The 24,725-nt window shown below is 43.5% G+C and overlaps 1 protein-coding gene across 3 annotated transcripts in view; it reads left to right on the forward strand.

Moving 5' to 3' along the window:
• The first annotated feature begins 1,728 nt into the window (after window positions 1-1,728).
• LOC144484699 (ubiquitin-conjugating enzyme E2 D2-like) overlaps window positions 1,729-24,725 on the forward strand; it is a 35,303-nt gene continuing 12,306 nt past the window's right edge. Inside the window, exons 1-5 of one of the 3 annotated variants that reach the window (XM_078203189.1) lie at window positions 1,729-2,096; window positions 7,974-8,037; window positions 13,171-13,202; window positions 13,284-13,361; window positions 15,032-15,137. In XM_078203189.1, the coding sequence (XP_078059315.1) occupies window positions 2,073-2,096; window positions 7,974-8,037; window positions 13,171-13,202; window positions 13,284-13,361; window positions 15,032-15,137 (304 nt within the window). In that variant the 5' untranslated portion in view covers window positions 1,729-2,072. Of the gene's footprint in view, window positions 2,097-7,973; window positions 8,038-13,153; window positions 13,203-13,283; window positions 13,362-15,031; window positions 15,138-24,725 lie in introns of all 3 variants that reach the window. The other 2 variants (XM_078203167.1, XM_078203250.1) reach the window with 2 other exon arrangements.

The following is a 24,725-nucleotide window of genomic DNA, read 5'->3' on the forward strand; positions in this document are numbered from 1 at the left end:
ACAGTTAGTGAGATTTTGCAAGCCCAGGCAAGTCGTCGGGGTTACAGATAGTGTGACATGAACCCAAGATCCCGGTTGAGGCCGTCCTCATCTGTGCGGAACTTGGCTTCAGTCTCTGCTCAGTGACTCTGCGTTGTCATGTGTCATGAAGGCCGCCTTGGAGAACGCTTACCCGACAATCAGAGGCTGAATGCCCGTGATCGCTGAAGTGCTCCCCAACAGGAAGAGAACACTCTTGCCTGGTGATTGTCGAGCGGTGTTCATTCATCTGTTGTCGTAGCGTCTGCATGGTCTCCCCAGTGTACCATGCCTCGGGACATCCTTTCCTGCAGTGTATCAGGTAGACAACATTGGCCGAGTTGCAAGCGTATGTACCGTGTACCTGGTGGATGGTGTTCTCATGTGAGATGATGGCATCCGTGTCGATGATCCGGCACGTCTTGCAGATGTTGCTGTGGCAGGGTTGTGTGGTGTTGTGGTCACTGTTCTCCTGGAGGCTGAGTAGTTTGATGCGGACAATGGTCTGTTTGAGGTTGTGCGGTTGTTTGGAGACAAAAAGTGGAGGTGTGGGGATGGCCTTGGCGAGATGTTCGTCTTCATCAATGACATGTTGAAGGCTCCAAAGAAGATGTTGTAGCTTCTCCGTTCCGGGGAAGTACTGGATGACGAAGGGTACTCTGTCCGCCGTGTCCCGTGTTTGTCTTCTGAGGAGGTTGGTGCAGTTTTTCGCTGTGGCGCGCCGGAACTGTCGATCGATGAGTCGAGCGCCATATAGAATCATAGAAACCCTACAGTGCAGAAGGAGGCCATTCAGCCCATCGAGTCTGCACCGACCACAATCCCACCCAGGCCCTACCCCCACATATTTTACCCGCTAATCCCTCCAACCTACGCATCTCAGGACTCTAAGGGGCAATTTTTAACCTGGCCAATCAACCTAACCCGCACATCTTTGGACTGTGGGAGGAAACCGGAGCACCCGGAGGAAACCCACGCAGACACGAGGAGAATGTGCAAACTCCACACAGACAGTGACCCGAGCCGGGAATCGAACCCAGGACCCTGGAGCTGTGAAGCAGCAGTGCTAACCACTGTGCTACCATGCCGCCCAATCCTGTTCTTATGAGGGCATCTTTCAGCGTCTGGAGGTGTCTGTTGCGATCCTCCTCATCCGAGCAGATCCTGTGTATACGGAGCGCTTGTCCATAGGGGATGGCTTCTTTAACGTGTTTCGGGTGGAAGCTGGAGAAGTGGAGCATCGTGAGGTTATCTGTGGGCTTGCGGTACAGTGAGGTGCTGAGGTGACCGTCTTTAATGGAGATGCGCGTGTCCAAGAATGCAACCGATTCCATGGTGAGTCTGATGGTGGGATGGAACTTGTTGATGTCATCATATAGTTGTTTCAGTGATTGCTCACCATGATTCCAAAGGAAGAAAATATCATCGATGTATTTAGTGTATAGCATCGGTTGAAGGTCCCGTGCGGTGAAGAAGTCTTGTTTGAAGATGTGAAGACCAGTATCCTGCCCTGGGTGCGGTTGTGCGCAGGCGCAGTGAGCTATTTGTTGCGGGTCAGCCGCTGCTCCTGAGGAAATAAAGTAACAAAAGGGAGCGCGTGGCCGCGCGGGAGCACGCATGCGCATGCCCATCCACCCGTGCGCGTTCCCACTCCCCGCGCCTTGATCGCGGTGACACGCGGAACGGTCCTGAATAATCTCGCGAGATGTTACATTCCCGGGCGCGCAGGCTGTTTGACAGCGGGCCAGTAGCCTGTAACCCTCCGCCTTCCCCATTGAACGGCGCCGCGCGGACTCTTTCCCGGGCGGTGATGAGGGCGGGACGGAGTAATCCGCGGCGGTGGGGGAAGGGAAAGTAGTTCCGGTGGCCGCCATCTTGTGGTGAGAGTCAGGGTCTCGGAGTCCGGGGACCGAGCCGGGACCGGGCACCGGGGGAAGCAGAGCCGGGCAGTACCGAACCGGGAGCGGGGCCAGGAGCCGGCCCGCAGCAGCAAGCCGCTGCCGCCTTTCCCAGTGTTCCCAACCCCTTCTCAGCGGCTGAGGCCGGCCCGCGGGATGGCGCTGAAGCGAATTCAGAAGGTAACGGTACTGGAGGCCGGCCGGGCCTTCTCTCTGCCCAATCGCATCGCTCATTCTAACCCGGGGGAAGGCGGGGACACTCCGCTGTGCCAGCTCAGCGGACCGGGATGGGGAGTCAGAGTCCAGGCCCAGGGAGCGGGGCTTCGGGACGGGAAAGTTGCGGCTCGTACACCGGCTGTGGTCTTAAGATGGCGGTCCCGACCCTGTACCCATCCCCCGGCCCGCCCGGGTGCCCCTCCCCTCCCCTGCCCTCCCCTGTCCGCCCGGGTGCCCCCCCTGCCCGCCCGGGTGCCCCCCTGCCCGCCCGGGTGCCCGCCCGGGTGCCCCCCTGCCCGCCCGGGTGCCCCCCTGCCCGCCTGGGTGCCCGCCCGGGGTCCTCCCCTGTCTGCCTGGGTGCCCGCCCGGGGTCCTCCCCTGTCTGCCTGGGTGCCCGCCCGGGGTCCTCCCCTGTCTGCCTGGGTGCCCGCCCGGGGTCCTCCCCTGTCTGCCTGGGTGCCCGCCCGGGGGCCTCCCCCCTGCCCGCCCGGGGGCCTCCCCCCTGCCCGCCCGGGTGCCCCCTGCCCCCCCCCCCCCCCCCCCCGGTTTGTGCCGGCTCTGGTGCAGCTTTTGTATAAACTTTTCTTGACATTTCACTGACGATAAAGAAAATTGACAGCCACATTGGAAATGCTGTACAATATTTTAGTATCACAATGCAGTGTTTAGCCTGTGATAAAAGTAGGCCAACTGAAATATAAAGCTGAAACGAGCGGCATCTGTATGAGAAATGACATTTTGGGTGTATTCTCTTTGTTTTTAAAACAGATTTTGGAGAATTGTACTGATTGAATGCAATTGCTTTAGTTCCTTATTAAGTCAGGAAGGAAATGTTTTGGTTTAATTTGTCAATCAAAACCATGTCTTGAAAACTTGGAGCAAAGTTTTTGCAGCTGTTCTGCGTGTTATTTAGTGTACTTGTACATTACAAATTCATTACAGCTAATATGTGAAACCATTATGAATCAAATTTTGTCAATGGATGCTCAAGTCCTCATAGAATGTTTGGACCACTTTTGTAAAACACCGCTTGAAAGTGAATGTCATAGTGTTCGTTTTCTACAGCTCGATAAGATCTTACCCAATGACATTGAAACAAATTAAACTAACCATCTGGGGAAAAATCATAGATCAAATGCGTGCTGGCTACATTGATTTGATTTGCTTTGCTTTATTATTGTTTCTTGCGCTCTATACAGACAAAGCATACCATACATAGAGAAGGAAACAAGAGAGTGCAGAGTGTAGTGTTACTGTCATAACTAGGGTGTAGAGAAAGATCAACTGAATGCAAGGTAGGTCCATTCATATGTCTAATGGCAGCAGGGAAGAAGCTGTTCTTGAGTTGGTTGGTACGTGACCTCAGACTTTTGTATCTTTTCCCGAAGGAAGAAGGTGGAAGAGAGAATGTCCGGGGTGCGTGGGGTCCTTAATTATGCGGGCTGCTTTGTCGAGGCAGCGGGAAGTGTAGACAGAGTCAATGGATGGGAGGCTGGTTTGCGTGATGGATTGGGCTACGTTCACAACCTTTTGTAGTTCCTTGCAGTCTTGGGCAGAGCAGGAGCCCATACCAAGCTGTGATACACCCAGAAAGAATGCTTTCTATGGTGCATCTGTAAAAGTTGGTGAGAGTTGTAGCTGACATGCCAAATTTCCTTAGTCTTCTGAGAAAGTAGAGGCATTGGTGGGCTTTCTTAACTATAGTGTCAGCATGAGGGGACCAGGACAGTTTGTTGCCGCACCAGTTCACCAGATTCTCTATCTCATTCCGTTCTCTGTCTCGTCATTGTTTGAGATCCGATCCACTACGGTGGTGTCGTCAGCAAACCTGAAAATCGAATTGGAGGAGAATTTGGCCACACAATTATAGGTATATAAGAAGTATAGTAGGGGGCTGAGGACACAGCCTTGTGAGGCACCGGTATTGAGGATGATCGTGAAGGTGGTGTTGTTGCCTATCCTTACTGATTGTGGTCTGTGAGTTAGGAAGTTCAGGATCCAGTCGCGGAGAGAGGTGCCGAGGCCCAGGCCACGGAGTTTGAAGATGAGTTTCATGGGAATAATGGTGTTGAAGGCTGAGCTGTAGTCAATAAATAGGAGTCTGACATAGGTGTCCTTGTTATCTAGGTGTTCCACGGTTGAGTGCAGGGCCGGGGAGGTGGCATCTGCTGTGGATGTTGTGGTGATAGACAAACTAGTGAATCCAGGTAGTCCTGGAGGCTGGAATTGATTCGTGCCATGGCTAGTCTTTCGAAGCACTTCATAATGATGGATGTCAGAGCCACCGGCCGATAGTCATTAAGGCACGCGGCTTGGTTTTTCTTAGGTACCGGAATGACGGCCGTCGTCTTGAAGCAGATAGGGACCAAGATTGTTGTAAAGAGAGATTGAAGGTGTCTGTGAATAGCCCCGCCAACTGATTGGTACAGGATCTGAGTGCTCGTTCGGGTACCCATCTGGGCCAGTCGCTTTCTGTGGGTTGACCTTTGAGAAAGCCTCTCTGACATCTGCAATGGTGGCCCTAGAAACGATGTGGAGATGCCGGCGTTGTACTGGGGTGAACACAGTAAGAGTTTTAACAACACCAGGTTAAAGTCCAACAGGTTTATTTGGTAGCAAATGCCATTAGCCTTCGGAGCGCTGCTCCTTCGTCAGATGGAGTGGATATCTCCAGATGGAGTGGAGTGGATAATGCAGTGCTCCGAAAGCTAATGGTATTTGCTACCAAATAAACCTGTTGGACTTTAACCTGGTGTTGTTAAAATCTTTACTGGGCCCTAGAAACCCCATTGGAGTCAATAAATTCAGTAAACCTTAACTACTGTTATAGTTGAAGTATGATTGTGCAATATAACAAGAAATAGGAGGAGTCAGCCATTTGGCCCTTTAGCCTGCTTCATCATGCAGTAAGGTCAAGGTTAAACTTCTACCTCAGCTCCACTTTTCTGTCCTAACTCTATAATCCCTTAGTGTCCAGAATGTGGATCTCAGCCTTGAATATCCTCATCAGTAGAGAACTCTAAAGATTCAAAACTGAGTGTTTTGTTAGATTATGCAAAGAGCTAGTTAAATGCTGATTAAGGGATTGAATGGTTTGTATCAGTGAGATTAGGATTTGGGATTAACGGTGCTTTGAAACACTGGCATTGATATCATTGGAGAATGTTCACAGCAAACATTTGATCATTTCTAATTGAAAGATCGGAATGTCTTATTTATTTTGACTTGTTTTTGTACAAGTTGATTACTCATACAAGCAATTCATTTAGTGTGAACTTTTCTAAGCTAAAGCATCAAATAATTAGTTATTTGTTTAATTACCTTTACAAACGCAAGTGACCATGATTTGTGCCTTGCCGGATGATAGAAAAAGACACTCATGGGATAAAAATGAAGCTGGCTGGCTGACTTATCTGAAAGTATCCCAAACTACTCAGCAATCAAAGAACCAGGAAGTTGTGCTTATACAATAATGCTGTGACTGGTTAACAGGTCATAAAAGTATGATTGTGTAATATAACAAGAAATAGGAGGAGTCAGCCATTTGGCCCTTTAGCCTGCTTCATCATGCAGTAAGGTCAAGGTTAAACTGCTACCTCAGCTCCACTTTTCTGTCCTAACCCTATAATCCCTTAGTGTCCAGAATGTGGATCTCAGCCTTGAATATCCTCATCAGTAGAGATCTCCAAAAATTCAAAACTGAGTGAAGGTATTCTCATCTCAGACTGAAATGGTCAGCCCCTTATTCTGAGGCAATGATTTCTAGTTTTATACTCCCTAGTTTGGGGAGCATCTACCCAGTCAAGCTTTCTAAGAGTTCTAAACATTTCAATGAGATTGCTGCTTATTTTAAATTCTAGGAAATACAGGTTCATCCTGCTTGATCTCTTCTAGTGCAATAGCTCATCTAGAATTTGACAACGGGCCACATGGAGATGATCCAACTGTAGGCTTTAAGGTGTATCGTCAAGGAGGAACAGGTTAGAGTCAGGGATGTTTAAGGAGATATGGAGGAGGATTGACCGCTGTGATGAGAGTTTTTCAGATGGCGTTTTGCCAGACTGGAAGCCGGTGTAGATTAGCGAGCAGATAGGGAAATGGGTTAAGAAATGGGTTAGAGTTTTTAATTGTGTGGAAAGTGGAAGAGCAGCTGTGACAATGTTAGACCATAAGATGTAGGAGCAGAAGTAGGTCGTTCGGCCCATCAAGTCTGCCGCCATTCAATGAGATCATGACTGATCTGATGTGATAATCCTAAACTCCACTTTTCTGTCTTATCCTCATGATCCTTGATTCCCTGACTGATTTAAAAATCTGTCTGTCTCAGCCTTGAACATACTTAACCACCCAGCCTCTACAGCCTTCTCTGGTAAAGAATTTCACAATTCAGTACCCTCAGAGAAGAAATTCCTCCTCATGTCTGTCTTAAATGGTGACCCCTTACTCCGACGTTATACCCTTGGGTCCTGGACTCTCCCATAAGGGCAAATAACGTCTCAGCATCTACCCCGTCAAGCCCCATAAGAGCCCTATATATCTCAATAAGGTCACCTCTCATTCTTCTGAACTCCAATGAGTACAGGCCCAACCTACTCAAGCTCTCCTCATAAGAAAATCCCTCCATACCTGGGATCAATCGAGTGAACCTTCTTTGGATTGCTTCCAATCCAGTGTATATTTCCTTAGATAAGAGGACCAAACCTGTTCATAGTATTCCAAGTGTGGTCTAACCAGTGCCTTGTATAGTTTTAGCAAGACTTCCCTATTTTTATACTCCATTCCCTCTCTGTTACATTGTTGGAGTATGTGTGCACGGGAATAGAATCACACCCACGATCTTGGTTTCTGCCCTCTTCTCAGTTGTGTTTATGTTACTAGTCTTATAATTCAGGCCTCACTATAGCAGTTTGAAATTTTCAGAACACCATACAGCATGGAAGGAGTCCATTCAGCCCATCTTGCCTGTGCCAGCTCTTTAAAAGAGAGGTTCAGTTATTATCACTCTCCAAATCTTTAGCTTTAATTTTTTCACCTTTTGATAATCATTACTGAATCTGCTTCCACCACCCTTTCAGGCAGTGGATTCCAGAACTTGGTTAAACAAAAAGCTTTTCCCTGGCGATCCCTTTGCAAACTATCTTAAATCTGTGCCCTCAGGTTACCAACTCTCCCATCAGGAGAAACATGCTTTTGTTATCTATTCTTAAAATAACCCCTGGTGAATTTTGAGTACCTTTATCAAATCTCCCTTTAATTTTCCCTCCACTGAGAACCCCAGCTTCTCCAGTCTCCCCATGTAGCTGAAGTTTCTTATCTCTAATACCATTCTTGTAAATCTCTGCAATGTCTTCAAAGCCTCAACAACTGGAAATAAAAACAGAAAATGTTGGATAAACTCAGCAGGTATAGCAGCATCTGTGGAGAGAAGCAGAGTTGACATTTCTGTAGATCCGAAGTGTTAACTGTGTTTCTCTCCACAGATGCTGCCAGATCTGCTCAGTTTACTCAGCATTTTCTGTTTTTATTTCAGATTTCCAGCATCCGCAGCATTTTGTTTTTACACACTGGATGCTAGTTGAGGTCTAACTAGTGATTCCTGAAGGTCAGCATAACATCATTGCTATGAAGGAATTCAGTAGGTATCAGCAAAAAAAAAAGTGACCGTAAAGCTGTTGGATTACTGCAAATTGTGTATTTTGTGCACACCTTTGTATTGCCTAATTGTTACCAGTTTGCAGAGTATATGTTTTGTTTTAGATGTTGGGACAAGCAAGATTGTCATTCCAAACAACCATTGTTTGATCCATGAAACTTTAACTTGGTTTTCATTTTTAAATCTAGGAACTCAATGACTTGGCTCGTGATCCTCCAGCACAATGTTCTGCAGGTCCAGTTGGAGATGACAGTGAGTATTTTAAATAAAATGGTATACGTGTTTCTTTTAGTGTTCTTTTGAGTTCCATTTAAAATAGAAATTGTTGGTTTTGCATGGAAGGAAACATCAAAGACACATCATAGCATTGGCATGATTGCATCAGGTATTCTTTACTGTCCATTTATAAATGCCCTCATTGTGAGCCTTTGTCCTGTCAGCAGCAGCTGTGTGCAGTTTGAATGCAGGTGTAGTTTGGTTTGTAAGTTTCTCTTAAAGATCTGTGTACGGTTTAGAAACTTTTTACAAATCCTGGCTAGGCTTTGCTGCTAGGTCAGCTTAGTTACCTTGATGCAAAAACTTTGGTTTGAACAGTTCTCCCTTTGGCATCTGTCAGTGTTGAATTTTTGAAAAAGATCTTTAAATATCGCGTGCTTGGACAACTTGTGTTGGATTTTGTCCCAGTGACGCTGACTAATTCCATTATGGACTATTTCTGGATATATTGCCCTCCTTTCCAGATGCCAATATGGGAGAATTTGGACCATTTTGCGCCAGTTTTATGTAGATCAAACCGATTACTGCATACTGCTGTATATACAGTACATTCATGTGCTTTTGGGTTTCTCGGTACAAATTGTTAAATAAATCATCTAATAAAGGAAAATGTCTGTGGTGTGTCTGTGTCCTCAGGAAAATAATTTAACATAAAATAAGTGGGATATTCACTTATTTAGTTTCAACTTAAATTGTGTTTGCCTAAGCAAAATATTTACAAGGACGATGTCTAAGTATTTTCACAAATGGGCTTATTACAGATAGATGTCAAGCTATTACAGACAGTATCCAAAAGATTAGTGTAAGTCTTCATCATGGGAATCCTTTATTCATGGTCCATGGCTTCTTGCTTGTGTACGACTGAAAGCCTGTGGCAATTAGCATGCTTAGGAAGAAAACTAGCTTCCTTTTTCAGGAAAATACCTCGGCATGGGCCAACCAAGTAAAACTTCAGTAAGTTCTAAAACATTGAGTGTAGTGTCCAATATGTGGGGAAATTTGGACTCTTGAAGTCACAGTCGAAGCTAAATGTTCTGGACAAGGATCAAGTCTACACCTACATTCTCACCAGGAATGACTAGAAGAAAGCCTGCAATTGTGTAGCACATCCTTGGTATATCCCAAAGAGTTTCATGCCCAGGGAAACATAATCATTGATACATAGATAGATTATGTACTTCCACATAATACAGCGCCGGTAGATTCCCTTCCAACCTTTCGCAAGTGTAAATAAGAATCATCCCTGAGAGGACTTTACCATTTGATGTGGATTCTTCCAATATTGGAAGGGGATACCTCCTTGCGATTAATAAACTATTCATGGCAAGGTTTTGGGTCTGGGCATATACTTACCCGGTCCACCATTCAGCTGGAAAGGAGATTATTATTTTGAAGTGCCAGAGCGGAAGATTTGTTTACAATTAACCTAGGTATGAAGTTCAGAATGTTGAAGCCCAGAAGATACTGGCTACATGTTTACATTGGTTATCTGAGACTGGCAACTTGCATTTATACAGCAACATAATCAAACAAAATTTGGCACTGTGCCACATATTGGGAGACATTGGATCGGTGGCCAACCATTGATCAGAATTCCGTCTTAAGGTGCCGAGATTTAGTGAGGAAATTCTAAAGATAGGATGCATAATTGCAAGCAGAGTAATCTGTTCGGATTTGACCACATGCTGGCGCACAAACAAGTTTGAATTTTGATGAGCTTGGATAGTTGTACTGTCCTTTCATTATAGGGACCACCACAGTGGTTGTGATGGACAGAAATTTGATCCAATCATTCTTCTGTGATTTGCCTCAGTTCATGCTTTTGTCAGTACAGATCCTGGCCAAAAGAGACATCAGGCAGTTGGTGACTTTGTTTAGTTGGTTACAGAAAAAGATGGTTCTGAAGTTCCTGGTTCAAAGGATCAGCTGAAAGTGTTGAATATTTTACCAATGGATCGGCAGGAGTGCAGGATTTCACTTGTGACACCTATAGCATTGCACAGGGTTTATATTTTTATCAAAAAATAGGTGCTTGGAATTTATTAAATATGATACATCCACCTGAGTTTTGAATATTCTAAAACTATCAACCATTTTAGTCCCTTTTATTTTGTACTTGAATTTAGCATTTAGTCTGACACCAGTCATTGGTAAAGTTTGAGTCTATTATTAACTAAGTCTTAACAGTGCACTTAGAAAAACATAGTATGGTTAGACATGGCATGGTTTTACAAAAGGGAAATGCTGTTTGACAAATTTATTTTGAGGAAATAAGTAGTAGGGTAGATAAAGGGAAACCAGTAGATGTAATATACTTTATTTTTTAAAAGGCTTTCGATAAGGTGCCACAAAAAAAGTCAATGCACAAGAAAAGGGATCATGGAGTTTGGGGCTGATGTCTTCGCGGACAGAGGATTGATTAACGGACAGGGAGTAGAGAAGTAATGGAACATTTTCAATTTAGCAGATTGGTTGGTGGAGTGCTGCAAAGATCACTGCTGGAGTCTAGGCTACTTACAATTTATGTTAATAACTTAGATGAAGAGGCAGAGTAATGTATCTTCAGTTTGCTTATCAGATTGGGTGTGAATACAAGCTGAGAGAGGAACCAGGAGGGAAAATTGGAGTTGAAGCCCAAAATCATCTATGATATTGAAAGGCAGAGTAGGCTTGATGGTCTTTCCCCACTCCTATTTATTATATTCACTCATGTTGATTTCTGCAAATAAAATTGCTGAACTTTATTTTTTTCAGAATCAACTTGTGACAGACCCATCTAGATGGCAAACAAGACCACATCTTTAGTTAGAAACAGTTCCCTCTAATTCCATTCCTATCTTGTTCAGAGGACCTCATCCTTTATGTCAGAATAGAGTGAAATTACCAATTCAGACAGCTGTCTCATATGGTGTAACACCCTGTATATTCAGCACAAAGTCAGGGTAACAGTATAACATATGTTAGCTACTTTGGGGAAAGATCACATCATTCTATTTTTACAGTGGGAAGTGCATGGATCAAAACTGTAAAAGCTTTTTACTTGCTGCTACCTTGAACATGCTGTGAATAGACATTGTCCTAATATATTGGGCACAGTAAGAAGTCTCACAACACCAGGTTAAAGTCCAACAGGTTTATTTGGTAGCAAATGCCATAAGCTTTCGGAGCACAGCTCCTTCGTCAGATATCCACTCCATCTGATGAAGGAGCTGTGCTCCGAAAGCTTATGGTATTTGCTACCAAATAAACCTGTTGGACTTTAACCTGGTGTTGTGAGACTTCTTACTGTGCTTACCCCAGTCCAACGCCGGCATCTCCACATCTAATATATTGGCGCAGGAGAATCAGCAACCTGGTGTTACAACCCAGGATGATCTGCATGACTCCACAGAATCTCGCATTTAGGTTCTCGTTTAATTTACGTTATTTTCTGGAATCAAACAAATGAAGCTGTGAGCATGTGTGTTTTTCCTCATTCTGTAAATGTACTTCAGCTCCTCTTTGATGTTTTCCCTGTGCCTGTTTTCAATTTCTAACATTTTAATGGCACTCGGGAGAGGAATAGTTGAGTCTCTGATTTAAATCAAAGGTTTAGAAAGTGAAGTGCCTCCAGTCCAGAGTTACCTGGTGCAATTATGACAAGGATCTTCGTGATAGTGTTGAGTTTTATTTTTTCCTCCTATAGTTGATGGCTCCCTCTTTGCGAAATTCATGGAACAAGAAAGTTATATCTATGATCAGTATCAATAATATAATTTCTATTTATATTGTCGTGATACAGGTAATGTCTCAAATCTGGCTATCCAAAAATCTGGAGTTGTCCAAAAATAGGACAGTTTTATAAGCTGCCATACATGAATTTTAATTAATAAATGAGTAAAATAACGACTTGTTTGGCTAGGTGCTGCAAAGCTCAACTGCCTTACTCAAAAATGGGCTAGAAACCGGGCACAGATTCAGTCCCAAGTTGCCAGTTTTGAGGATGTGTCTCCACCACAGAAGGTTGTTATTTAGCCCATTAACTCAATGTCAGCGCTTTAGAGCAATCCTGTCAGTCCCATTGCCTTGCTCTATCCCTATAGCCCTGTAAATTTATTTCCTTTGTGTTCAATTTCCTTTTGAAATTTTTGATCATCTGCAATTCCAGCAATCTCATGAGCAGCCAGTCCCAGGCCATTAACACTTGCTGTGTAAAGCAGAAAGGTCTTCCTCACAGTATCTCTTGCCCAGAACTTTACATCTGTATCCCCATCTCCTTCTACCATCTCCTAATGGGAACAGCTTTTTTTTTTGTTCACCTTGGCTAAATCTGTCAATCTTTTGCACCTCCACCAAATTTCTCCTTAGTCTTCTTTGCTGCAAAGAGAACAACCCCAGCTTCTCCAGCCCAACTTTGTAGCAAAAATACCTCGTCCCTGGAACCATTCTGGGTAAAATCTCCCCATGATCCTCAAGGACCCTCACATCCTTCCTTAAATGTGATGACCCGAACTGGAGGCAATGCTCCTCTTGTTGCATAACCAATGTTATCTTTGGAGCATATGAAAATAGATGCCAGCAAGATTAGGTTTAGTCCTAGCACAGCTCTGCTTTCTGTATTTGTGGTGCTAATACTTGATTCTGACTGTATGGTTTGATCTGTCTTTAGTGCAGTTTGATAATGTTCTGTTCATTGGTGTGCGTTTGCAAGGTTGGGCTTTAAAGTGTGACTTGTTTTAAGGTTTTGGTCATAAATGGTTAACCATTCAAATTCAAAGTGGTTCATAAATCTCAATTGGAACACACTCTGGACATTGTTCAAAATATTTGCTGATAGTGTTCTGGTTGGGTGGCTAGAAAATATTTGGTACATGCCTACCCACCATTTGGATAATGTGTAATGACTCGAGCTAACGTAAACTAGGGATACTGGCTGTCAGACTATTGCATGTTTCAGTGATGTGTGATGTGCAATTTCCCATCCCCGTCTTTAAACTAAACATTGAATGTAAGATACGACTACAAACCATCAGCAGTTTCCCTTCACCTCTCTATGTTGGCTAATGGAGCATGCGACAGTCTAAACTGATTTGTATTTTATACTAATGGCCAGTATTTCTTTCTTCTTAGTGTTTCACTGGCAAGCCACAATCATGGGACCTGTAAGTATTTGTTCAAAGTTTGATACACAAGTGTTTATTATTAAGGGATTGTAAAATTAATTTTTATTTCTCTCTCTACAGAATGACAGTCCATATCAGGGTGGAGTCTTTTTCTTGACGATTCACTTTCCTACAGACTACCCTTTCAAACCACCCAAGGCAAGTATAACTTTACATTCATCATTATTGGTGGTCAAACTGTTGCTTAAAATGTGACTAGTCTGACAATTCGGTGTTTAAACTCAAGCAGTAGAGTAAAAAGGATAACAAGGAAGACAGATGCAGTGGGGGATCAGTGCTCATCCATGTCTTAAATTTCCAAATGTAGATACTTAGAAATGGATCACATGTATTTCTTGTAACTAAGCTGCAGTAATGCAGTACTCCATCTCCTGACTGTCACTGGTTTGTATCTTCCGAGTTCCTGGAGGAAATTGTCTCCTGTTGTGTGCTCTACTCTTTCAGAAAGCACTTGAGTTATAGAATTAACTTTCAAGATTTACTATTTACCACAGTTCAATTGTGATATGAATCAGCTAACTAGTACAGGTTTTGCCAATGTGCATGGCCTAATCCTGCAGTGAATGTTGTCTTTAGTTTAGCAGATTAATTATGGAACCATTTTGACTTTGTTTATTCCAGATTATTTCCTCCTTGGCAGTACCTCCTGTAGCAGACCAATCAGATAGTTAAATATTACAACCAAGCTACAGATAACGTACTGCAAAATCAGCAAGTGGTTTATAAAGTTACTCGTAGCCAGGCTATCATTTTTATTTCTGGCTACAGATGCCTATTGATTTCTCAATTTCCACTCTGTTTAAAGATAGAACAAACTTAGTGCCTTCCAAGTTGTCCAAAAGAATTTCACAGCTAATAATGTAATGACTGTTTTAATGTAGGCAAACATATTGACCAATTACCCCCTATGAACTAATTGACTATTCCCTTGTCGTGGTTTAGAGAGACCTTTATGTGGATCTTCTAGGTAGCCTGGGCTCTGGAGTGGAGCAATGTTTGGTTCTTCAATGACTGTTGTGGTGCAATTTGGATTTCACATTACTCTGCATTTTACCTGAAAATAACAGACTTTCATAAAAAGCAAAATACTGTGGATGCAGGAAATCTGAAATAACAACAGGAAATGCTGGATAAACTCAGCAGGTCTGTCAGCATCTGTGGAGAGTGAAACAGTTAACGTTTGAAGTCCATATGACTATTCTGCAGGACTGTTCTGTTTGAGGAAGGAAAATTGGAGAGTGCTGACTGGGGAACCCTTGATCAGATCACTGAATGAAGTGATCTGCACCGGGAGTGAATTCAATGGCAAGGTTCCAGTAAATTGGTCTGTTGCTCCAAGTGGAGTTGAATTTGAGAGGTTCTGAGACTTGAATCCTGAGATTAAAAATGGTTCTGATCCCAGTTGTACACAGTTGGTCTCAGTAGGCTGAGACCTGGAGGACATCTGTAGTTTTAGCGACTGCATGTTTCCTATTTAAGGCCACTGTTCTGACCTCTGTGCCAGGAAAAAACATTGGTCAATTGTCGGTTAATTGCAGGATTCCCTAGGTTGGCTTTTTTCCTTTTTCGGTACCCCAGGCTATCTCCAATTTCAGCACTAACTTTCTTTAACATTGTTCAATTCTGACATGGTGTTTGTGGCAACTTAACATTTATATGGCGACAATCAAGACTCAGCATGTTTAGTTTTTGCATGTATTTGATACTAGTTAATGAACCCTCTAAATTTTCACATCTACAATGAGGTATTGGCATTGTGAGCATGTGTGTGTTGGTGTAAATGGACTAATGATCTTTTTTTCTTTCAGGTTGCGTTTACTACGAGAATTTATCATCCAAATATTAACAGTAATGGCAGCATCTGTCTTGATATTCTAAGATCACAGTGGTCCCCTGCATTAACTATTTCTAAAGGTATGGTGAAACTTACCATTTTTGAAGGATGGAATCTATAGCGCAGCACTTTCCATGCTACGCAAGTTACTTCAATTAGTCCTGATAGTTATTAGTACAAAGATGACCCTGCAGTATTTGGCCCAGTCATCACCTGCACTTTTTGAACGTTGTCTATTAATTTCTAGTTGTGAAAAGGAAATAACAGTTAATTGAGGAAATGAGTTAAAGTTCTTGAAAATGTGGCTTTTCAGAAATTTTTCTTCTTTGCCTATTTTTGAGAGGCAAATTGAAGTGCCAATTGCAGCACAGACTGGGAAACAAATGCAACCTCACACAGGAGTAATGAAGTTGGTAGACGGTGAGTATTCAAACAAATCCATAAGGAAGCCAGGGTGTCTACAGCCATGCTGGAGAGAGCACAAGAGTTCACCATGTACAGAATTGAAATGTTTCAATCCATTGATAGCTGGTTGTCTTGAGTCTATGACAGAAAATCTTTTTATTATCCAAAGTATGTGGACAGTGCAAGGAAAGATTTTTTTAGTTTAGTTACGGCACATGATCGGCACAGGCATGGAGGGCCGAAGGACCTGTTCCTGCGCTGTACTTTTTTCTTTGTCCTTTGAAGTAGGACACCAATAGAAAGTTGTGTTGTTGGATGTGAGTTTGCAATGTGCAATGCATGGAATCGAACAAAATTAGTTATTCAACTATTTTAGAATGTTTAGTTTTGCATCGAGATTCTGCAGAAATTGTTGCCTTGGCTTGTGTCCCTCATATAGTGTTTGTGAAAGAAGTTAATATTGCAGAATTTAGCAGCATGAAGAGCCTAATTTTACTGAGTTCATAAGTGAAACAGCTCTGGTTTCCGATTAATACAAAATTGAATCTGAATCTATTTTGTTACGCTGTACAGTAGCAGTTAATGCATCACCTCCTGCAAATCTGTTAAAATTACTATATTTCACCCCAGTTTACAAGAAATTTATTTCTAAAAGTAAACCAAATAAAATGGAATGTAAGTTTTACATTTTTGTTTTGTTGAAAACTAAGCCCATAAAAGGCAGCAAATTGTTGAGGTGCAATTTCAAATCATCACAATCTGCCAATTTGTGGGATCAAATTCATTTGGTTTTCTTTGTATATAATTTGAAGTGCAATTTCTTCAGATTATTTCAGAACTTTGACACAAACTGAAAGCAGTTTATCAATTATGTTGGATGTTGAACTTTTTTTTGTACTAATGTTTTGTACTTTTTTTTGTACTAATTATGTTCTGTGTGCATTCCACATGTCTGTAACACATCCCCAATGCATCATTTACACCTATTCATAGTCAAATTTATTCTAACCTAGGCAAATGTAACAGGCACATTTATTCTACCTCAGCTGACTGGGTCATTCTTCCAATTTGACTGGCAGCCCTCACATCCACTATCTCTGATGTGGAGATGCCGACTTTGGACTGGGGCAAACACAGTAAGAAGTCTCACAACACCAGGTTAAAGTCCAACAGATTTATTTATGTGGCTTGTGCTACCAAATAAACCTGTTGGACTTTAACCTGGTGTTGTGAGACTTCTTACTGTATCCACTATCTCAACAGCTGCAGTGACCTCAGAAAGGTAAATTTAAACAAAGACAAAGATAATTGATTCTCAAGGTGTAAATGTAGGGAAGCTTAACACTTTTTAATAATGATTCTCAAAGTTAGGATATTTTGCTTTCTATTGGTTCTTCCAGTTACTGTCAGTTTGTTATGTCACAGCTTCTCAATGGACTCGCTGATTAGCTAAATCCCTGTGGCAAGAATCTGAGGTAGTCACATCTTGCTGTAAAAGGACAAGCATGCAAACATTACAACACTTTTCCCTGTGTCTAATGTCTAACCCAGAGCTGCCAATTATTACCCTCCATCCAAACTGCATTGTTCTCAGTACCTGGGGACAGGTTGATTCTCAACCCCTCTTTACAATTTCACAGTAACTTCATTGCAGTGTTAATGTAAGCCTACTTGTGACATGTATAAATAAACTTAAACTTGCATCTATATTCCATTCCTCTCCCTTTGACAACATTCACCTACATCTGTGCTTCCCCTGTTACTTTCTGTCCCTCTTCCCCTCCTCTACAGTCATGATGCCCCTGCTGATTGAGTTACCAGTGTATGAGGCTGGAGGTGGTGACTGATCCCTCACAGCATCGCAAAAGTAGTGAGGGTACAGATGGAAATCTACACCAACCATACCCCAACCCTGAATAAGCAAGCACATTTTGTATATTTTTGGGGGCTGGGGTGGCAACACAATTTTTATTTCCATCCAGTCATGAGAACATAGCATAAGAAATAGGAACAGGAGTAGGAGGCCACCCAGCCCCTCCAGCCTACCCTTGTCATTCAATAAGATCATCACTGGTCTGATCTGTGATCTTAAATCCACTTTGTCTCCAACCCCTCCCTCCGAACTCTCTTGTCAAAAATTGATCCAACTCAGCTCTGACCACATTCAATGAATCAGCCTCTACTGCTTGCTGGGGACGAGAATTCTTAACAAGAAGAAATTCCACTGTCTCTCCTTTGTAAATGGGAGACCCACAGACTAGTGAAGCAATAGCCTGACATAGTTATACTCATGGAACCACAGATACCACCAGAATGGTAGCAGCACAGTGGTATCCAGTCAGGAGGGAGATGCCCCTGGGGTTCCTTTACATCAACTCTGAAGTCTGTGTAAAAGGCTGTAAAAGGCTGTTGCTTGATCAGTCTGTGGGGCATTTCTGTCAATTCTGGCACAAGCCCCCAGATGTTTGGGACTTTGCCGGGTTGACAGGTTTGGGTGTGTTGTTGTTCCCAGTGCCCAGGTCGATGCCACATGGTCTGTCTGGTTTCATTGTTTTTTTTACTTCATAGTGTTTTGATTCAATTTGAGTGGCTTGCTGGGCTATTTTGGAGGGCATTTAAGAGTCATGCATAATGCTATTGGTCTGGAATCATCTCTCGGCCAGAATAGGTAAGAATGGCAGATTTCCTCCCCTAAAGGACATCAGTGAACCCGATGGGTTTTTACAACAATTGACACTGGTTTCTTGGTCACCATTACCGAGACTAGCCTTTTAATTCCAGACTTGTCAATTAAATTTAAATTCCACCAGCTGCTGTGGTGAGATTTGAACCCACGTCCCCAGAGCATTAGCATGGACTTCTAGATTACTAGTCCACTGACAAGACCAATATGCCACCGCCTCCCCTCAATTTATAGAACATCACAATTCTTAACTCATTATTAATGGCGCATCTCTTAAGCCATTGCTCACTGTAATCTGCATGTTAAAGTGCTTGATTTAGCAAGGAAACCTCCTGCTGGTTACCACTTACCACCGCCCTCAGGTGGTGAATCAGTTCTCCTCCATGTTGAACTCAGCTGGGTATCCATCAGGCACCGTGGGGCAGTAGCAGATGACACAATCTGTATCCTCATTGCCCGGCATATTCCCCACTCTACCATTACCGTCAAGCTGGGGGAGCAACCCAGGTTCAATGGAGCGTGCAGAAGGGCATGCTGGGAGCAGCACCAGGCAAACCCAAAGCTGAGTTGACAACTTGGTGACATTACAAGACAGGGCTACATGTGTGTCAAACAGCGAGAGCAGCATGAGATAGAGCTCCGTTATCCCACAACCAGAGGAATCAGATATAAACTCTGCAGTCCTGACACATCCCATTGTGAATGGTGGTGGACAATTAATCAACTAACTGGAGGAGGAGGCTCCACAAATAGCCCCATCCTCAATGATGAAGGAGCTCAGCACATTAGTGCAACAGACAAGGCTGAAGTATTTGCAGCCATCTTCAGCCAGAAGTGTCCAGTGGATGATGCATCTCGATCTCCTCCCTAGGTTCCCAGCATCACAGATGCCAGTCTTTGGCAAATTCGATTCATTCCATATGATGTCAAGAAATGCCTGAAGGCACTAGATTCAGTGAAGGCTATGGACTCTGACAACGTTCCGACAATTATTCGAAAGACTTGCGCTTCAAGACTAGACTTGTCAAGCTGTTCCACTGGACCCTGGCATCTACCCAGTAATGTGGGAAATTGTCCAGGTATGTCCTGACCATAAAAAGCAGGACAAGTCTAACCCAGCTGATTACTACCTGTTCAGACCACTCTCGATAATTAGTGACAGAGAAAGTGTCATCGACAATGATATCAATCGACAACGGTGCTCAGTTTGGGTTCTGCCAGGGCCAAGTGACTCCTGACCTTATTAGAGCCTTGATTCACACACGGATGAAAGAGCTGAACTCCATGTGTACAGTGAAGGTGATTGCCCATGATATCAAGACAGCATTTAACTGAAAGTGACATCAAGAAGCCCTATCAAAACAAATCAATGGGAATCAAGGAGAAAACTTCACTATTTAGAGTCATATCTAACACAAAGGAAGATGGTTGTGGTTGTTGGAGATCAACCATCTCCGTCCAGGGACATTGCTGCAGGAGTTCCTCAGAGTAGTGCCCTATGCCCAACCACCTTTCAGCTGCTTCATCAATGATCTTCCCTCTGTTATAAGGGCAAAAGTGGGGATGTTCGTTGATGACTGCACAATGTTCAGCACCATTCACGACGACTCAAACTGAAGTAGTCCATATCCATTTTCAGGAAGACCTAGATCATATTTGGGCTTGGTATAAAGTGTAATGTTCGTGCCACACGTGCCAGGCAATGGCCATTCTCCAACAAAAGAGAATCTGTCCATTTCCCCATGACATTCAATGACATTACCATCAATGAATCCACCATTGTCAGCATCCTGGGTGTTACCATTGACCATAAACTGAACTCAACCAGCCAGGTAAATACTGTAGCTACAAGAGCAGATCAGGCTGGGAATTTTGTGGAGCGTAACTCGCCTCCCAAAGCCTGTCCACCACCTACAAGGCACAACTCAGTAGTGTGATGGAATACTCTCCAGTTGCTTGGATGAGTGCAGCTCCAACAACACTCCAGAAACTTGCCATTGAGGATAAAACAGCCTGCTTGATTGGTATTCCATCCATCACCTTAAACATTCACTCCCTCCGCCACTGATGCACAGTGGCAGCAATGTGTATCATCTATAAGATGCACTGCACCATCTCACCAAGGCTTCTTTGACTGAATATTCCAAACCCACAACCTCTGCCACCTAGACAGACATTGGGCAGCAAATGCATGGAAACACTACCGCCAGGAAGTTCCTCTTCAAGCCACACCCCATCTTGACTTGGAACTATATCATCCTTTCTTCACTGTCGCTAGGTGAAAATCCTGGGACTCCCTCCCTAAAAGCGCAGTGGGTGTACATATACCAGATGACTGCAGAATTTCAAGAAGGCAGCTCATCACCAACTTCTCCACGGGAGTTAGGGATGGGCTGAAAACACTGGTCTGGCCAGCGACTCCCACATCCCATGAATGAATAAAAAAGGATAATTGTGAAACCAGCAAGTGTGGTGTATTTGGATTTTCGAAAAGTATTTGTGAAGGTGGTACACGAGGTTAGAATGCAATTAATGCTCACGGGATGGAGATAATATATTAACGTGGAGCAAAAGAATAAGTGTCTGATTATTGGTTTGGCAGGTTGTAACTAGAGGGGCACTGCAAGGATCATTGCTTAGATCTTGACAATGACAGAGATCCAGTGCCATGTATCTAAATTTACAAAGTTAGATAGGAAAGTAAGCTGTGGGGTGATCACAAAGCATCTCTAAAGGGATATAGATGGCTAAGTGAATGGTCAAAAACATGGTAAGAAGTCTCGCAACACCAGGTTAAAGTCCAACAGGTTTATTTGGTAGCGCAAGCTTTCGGAGCGCTGCTCATTCATCAGGTGAGTGGGAATTCTGTTAACAAACAGGACATATAAAGACACAAACTCAATTTACAAAATAATGGTTGGAATGCGAGTCTTTACAGGTAATCAAGTCTTAAAGGTACAGACAATGTGAGTGGAAAGAGGATTAAACACAGGTTAAAGAGATGTGTATTGTCTCCAGACAGGACAGTTAGTGAGATTTTGCAAGCCCAGGCAAGTCGTGGGGGTTACAGATAGTGTGACATGAACCCAAGATCCCGGTTGAGGCCGTCCTCGTGTGTTGAACTTGGCTATCAGTTTCTGCTCAGCGACTCTGCGCTGTCGTGTGTCCTGAAGGCCGCCTTGGAGAACGCTTACCTGAAGATCAGAGGCTGAATGCCCGTGACTGCTGAAGTGTTCCCCAACAGGAAGAGAACAGTCTTGCCTGGTGATTGTCGAGCGGTGTTCATTCATCCATTGTCATAGCGTCTGCATGGTCTCCCCAATGTACCATGCCTCGGGACATTCTTTCCTGCAGCGTATCAGGTAGACAACGTTGGCCGAGTTGCAAGAGTATGTACCGTGTACCTGGTGGATGGTGTTCTCAAGTGAGATGATGACATCCGTGTTGATGATCCGGCACGTCTTGCAGAGGTTGCTGTGGCAGGGTTGTGTGGTCACTGTTCTCCTGAAGGCTGAGTAGTTTGCTGCGGACAATGGTCTGTTTGAGGTTGTGCAGTTGTTTGAAGGCAAGAAGTGGGGGTGTGGGGATGGCCTTGGTGAGATGTTCGTCTTCATTGATGACATGTTGAAGGCTCCGGAGAAGATGTCGTAGCTTCTCCACTCCGGGGAAGTACTGGACGATGAAGGGTACTTTGTCTGCCGTGTCCCGTGTTTGTCTTCTGAGGTCGGTGCGGTTTTTCGCTGTGGCGCGTCGGAACTGTTGATCGATGAGTCGAGCGCCATATCCTGTTCTTATGAGGGCATCTTTCAGCGTCTGGAGGTGTCTGTTGCGATCCTCCTCATCTGAGCAGATCCTATGTATATGGAGGGCTTGTCTGTTGGGGATGGCTTGTCTGTTGGGGATAGCTTCTTTAATGTGTTTAGGGTGCAAGCTGGAGAAGTGGAGCATCGTGAGGTTATCCGTGGGCTTGCGGTAAAGTGAAGTGCTGAGGTGACCGTCTTTGATGGAGATGCGTGTGTCCAAGAATGCAACCGATTCTGGAGAGTAGTCCATGGTGAGTCTGATGGTGGGATGGAATTTGTTGATGTCATCATATAGTTGTTTCAGTGATTGTTCACCATGAGTCCAAAGGAAGAAAATGTCATCGATGTATCTAGTGTATGGCAAGGTACAGGGATTATAATTGGGAAAGTTTGAAGTTATCCATTTTGGAAGTGAACATTGAAATGTATGATATTAAATTGAGAGAAACTGGGCGATGTTATTTGATACAACCTGAATAACCTTGTTACGTGAATCACAAAGTTGACATGTAGGTGTAGCAAACTAAAGCAAATGGTATTTTACCCTTTATTACAATGGAGCACAAAAGTGAATAAATCACTACCATTGTGCAACGCCTTGATGAGACTGTACATGGAATATTACATGCAGTTTTGGTCTCCTTTCCTAAGTAAGAATGTACTTGCCTTGGAGGGTGTGCAGTGAATGTTCACGGGTAATTCTGTTATTTCAAGAATCTCTTACAAGGAGAGATTTGTGTAGACTAGGTCTATATTCTCTAGAACAGAAGAATGAGATGAGATCTAATTGAATTGTATAAAATTCTCAGTTATCTTAATATGATGGATGCTGGGAGGATGTTTTTACTGGTTGGAGAATCTAGAACTAGGATCACTGCCTCAGAATAAGGGGTTGGCCATTTAGAACCGGAATGAAGGATTTCTTCACTCGGAGGATTATAGATCTCTGGAATTTTGTACCCTAGAGAGCTCAATGCTCAGTTGATGAGTATATTCAAGATAATTGATTAAATTTTTGACTTAAAGAAGTTGAGATTTCTGACAGTGCAGGGAAGTAGAGTTGAGGTAGGTGACAAGCCTTCATTTTATTGATTGGTGTAGCAGGCTCAAGCAGCTGAAGAGCTTATTCCTGTTGTTTGTTTCTTCTGTTCTAAGTACAAACACATTCCAATTTCCAAATTACTTCAACCAAAAGATTAAGCCACATATCAGCTGGAAGTCTAAATGTTTTAACAAGTTGACTTCATGAAGTAGAAGGGTCACTACGTCACCAGAATAACAACATTACATTGTGTACTTCTATGCTTCTAAAATAGATTTTCATCAAACCTCTGGCAAAGTTGCATGACTGGTATCTTTTACTCCAAGTTTTACTTTATTCCAAATGGAAGCTATTACTATGTAACCGGTGACTATCCAACATTGTTTTCTCACTAGTCCACTTTTTTCTATTGAATCTTCTGCCATGAAGCACAAACAGGAGAGCATTCTGTAGGTGCTCCTTGCTGTCCAGTAACTTGCACAGTTTTTCCTTCGCAATAGGCTAGCAGTAATTTCAACTTGGTATCCTCGACTTTCTTCTCTGTACCCCTTACAATGAAGTTTAGATGTGCTGAGGTAAATTGAAGCACCACTTTGGGAGGAGTTCAGTCACCTCAACACAGACCTGAAGTGGCAGTTTTTATTTTTTACATTGACTTGTAGTGGCTTAAATATGAAAGCACAAAAAAAGTGCGAGACTCGTGAGAACACAGGCAACACGTGCAAGAAGAGATGGGTAATGTATAGAAGATTCATTTATACCTTGTTTAAGTGAAACCTGGTACAAAGTTACCATTGGGCTTGCAGTGGGTTGAGGCTAGTGCTGTATAAATAGCTGAACAGCAAATTAATTCTAGGGTATCATGTAATTGAGTAATCTCACGAGTACTTGCTAGTGAGATCTTTGGAATCTGTGGATTCATAATTGGCTTAGCAGTAGGAGACAGAGGGTGGTGACAGATGGCTGCTTTAGTGACTGGAGGCCAGTGACCAGTGGCATGCTACAGGGATCCGTGCTATTGTCCATCATTTATATAAATGACATAGATGACTATGTGGGTGGGGGTAGGATCAGTAAGTTTGCCGATGACACAAAGATTGGCCGGGTGGTTAACAGTGAGGTTAAGTGTCTTGGGTTACAGGAAGATATAGACAAGATGGTCAAATGGGCGGATAAGTGGCAAATGGAATTTGTGAGGTGATGCACATTGGAAGGAGTAATTTGACAAGGAAGTATACTATGAAAGGTCTGACACTGGGAAATTCCTAAGAACAAAGGGACCTTGGTGTGTTTGTCCATAGATCTCTGAAGGCGGAAAGGCAGGTAAATAGGGTGGTGAAAAAGGCATGTGGCACACTTGCCTTTATCAATCAGGGTATAGATTACAAAAGCAGAGATGTCATGATGGAGTTGTATAGAACTTTGGTGATGCCACAGCTGGAGTACTGTGTGCAGTTCTGGTTGCCACATTATAGGAAGGATTTGAACGCACCGGAGTGGGTGCAGAGGAGATTCACCAGGATGCTGCCTGGGATGGAACATTTAAGTTATGAAGAGAGGTTGGAAAGGCTTGGGTTGTTTTTGTTGGCGCTACGACAACGGATGAATGAACACCGCTCGACCATCACCAGGCAAGAGTGTTCTCTTCCTGTTGGGGAACACTTCAGTGGTCACGGGCATTCGGCCTCTGATCTTCGGGTAAGGGTTCTCCAAGGCGGCCTTCATGACACACGAC

The sequence above is a fragment of the Mustelus asterias genome, chromosome 1 (assembly GCF_964213995.1).
Source record: "Mustelus asterias chromosome 1, sMusAst1.hap1.1, whole genome shotgun sequence".
NCBI classification, from domain to species: Eukaryota; Metazoa; Chordata; class Chondrichthyes; order Carcharhiniformes; family Triakidae; genus Mustelus; species Mustelus asterias.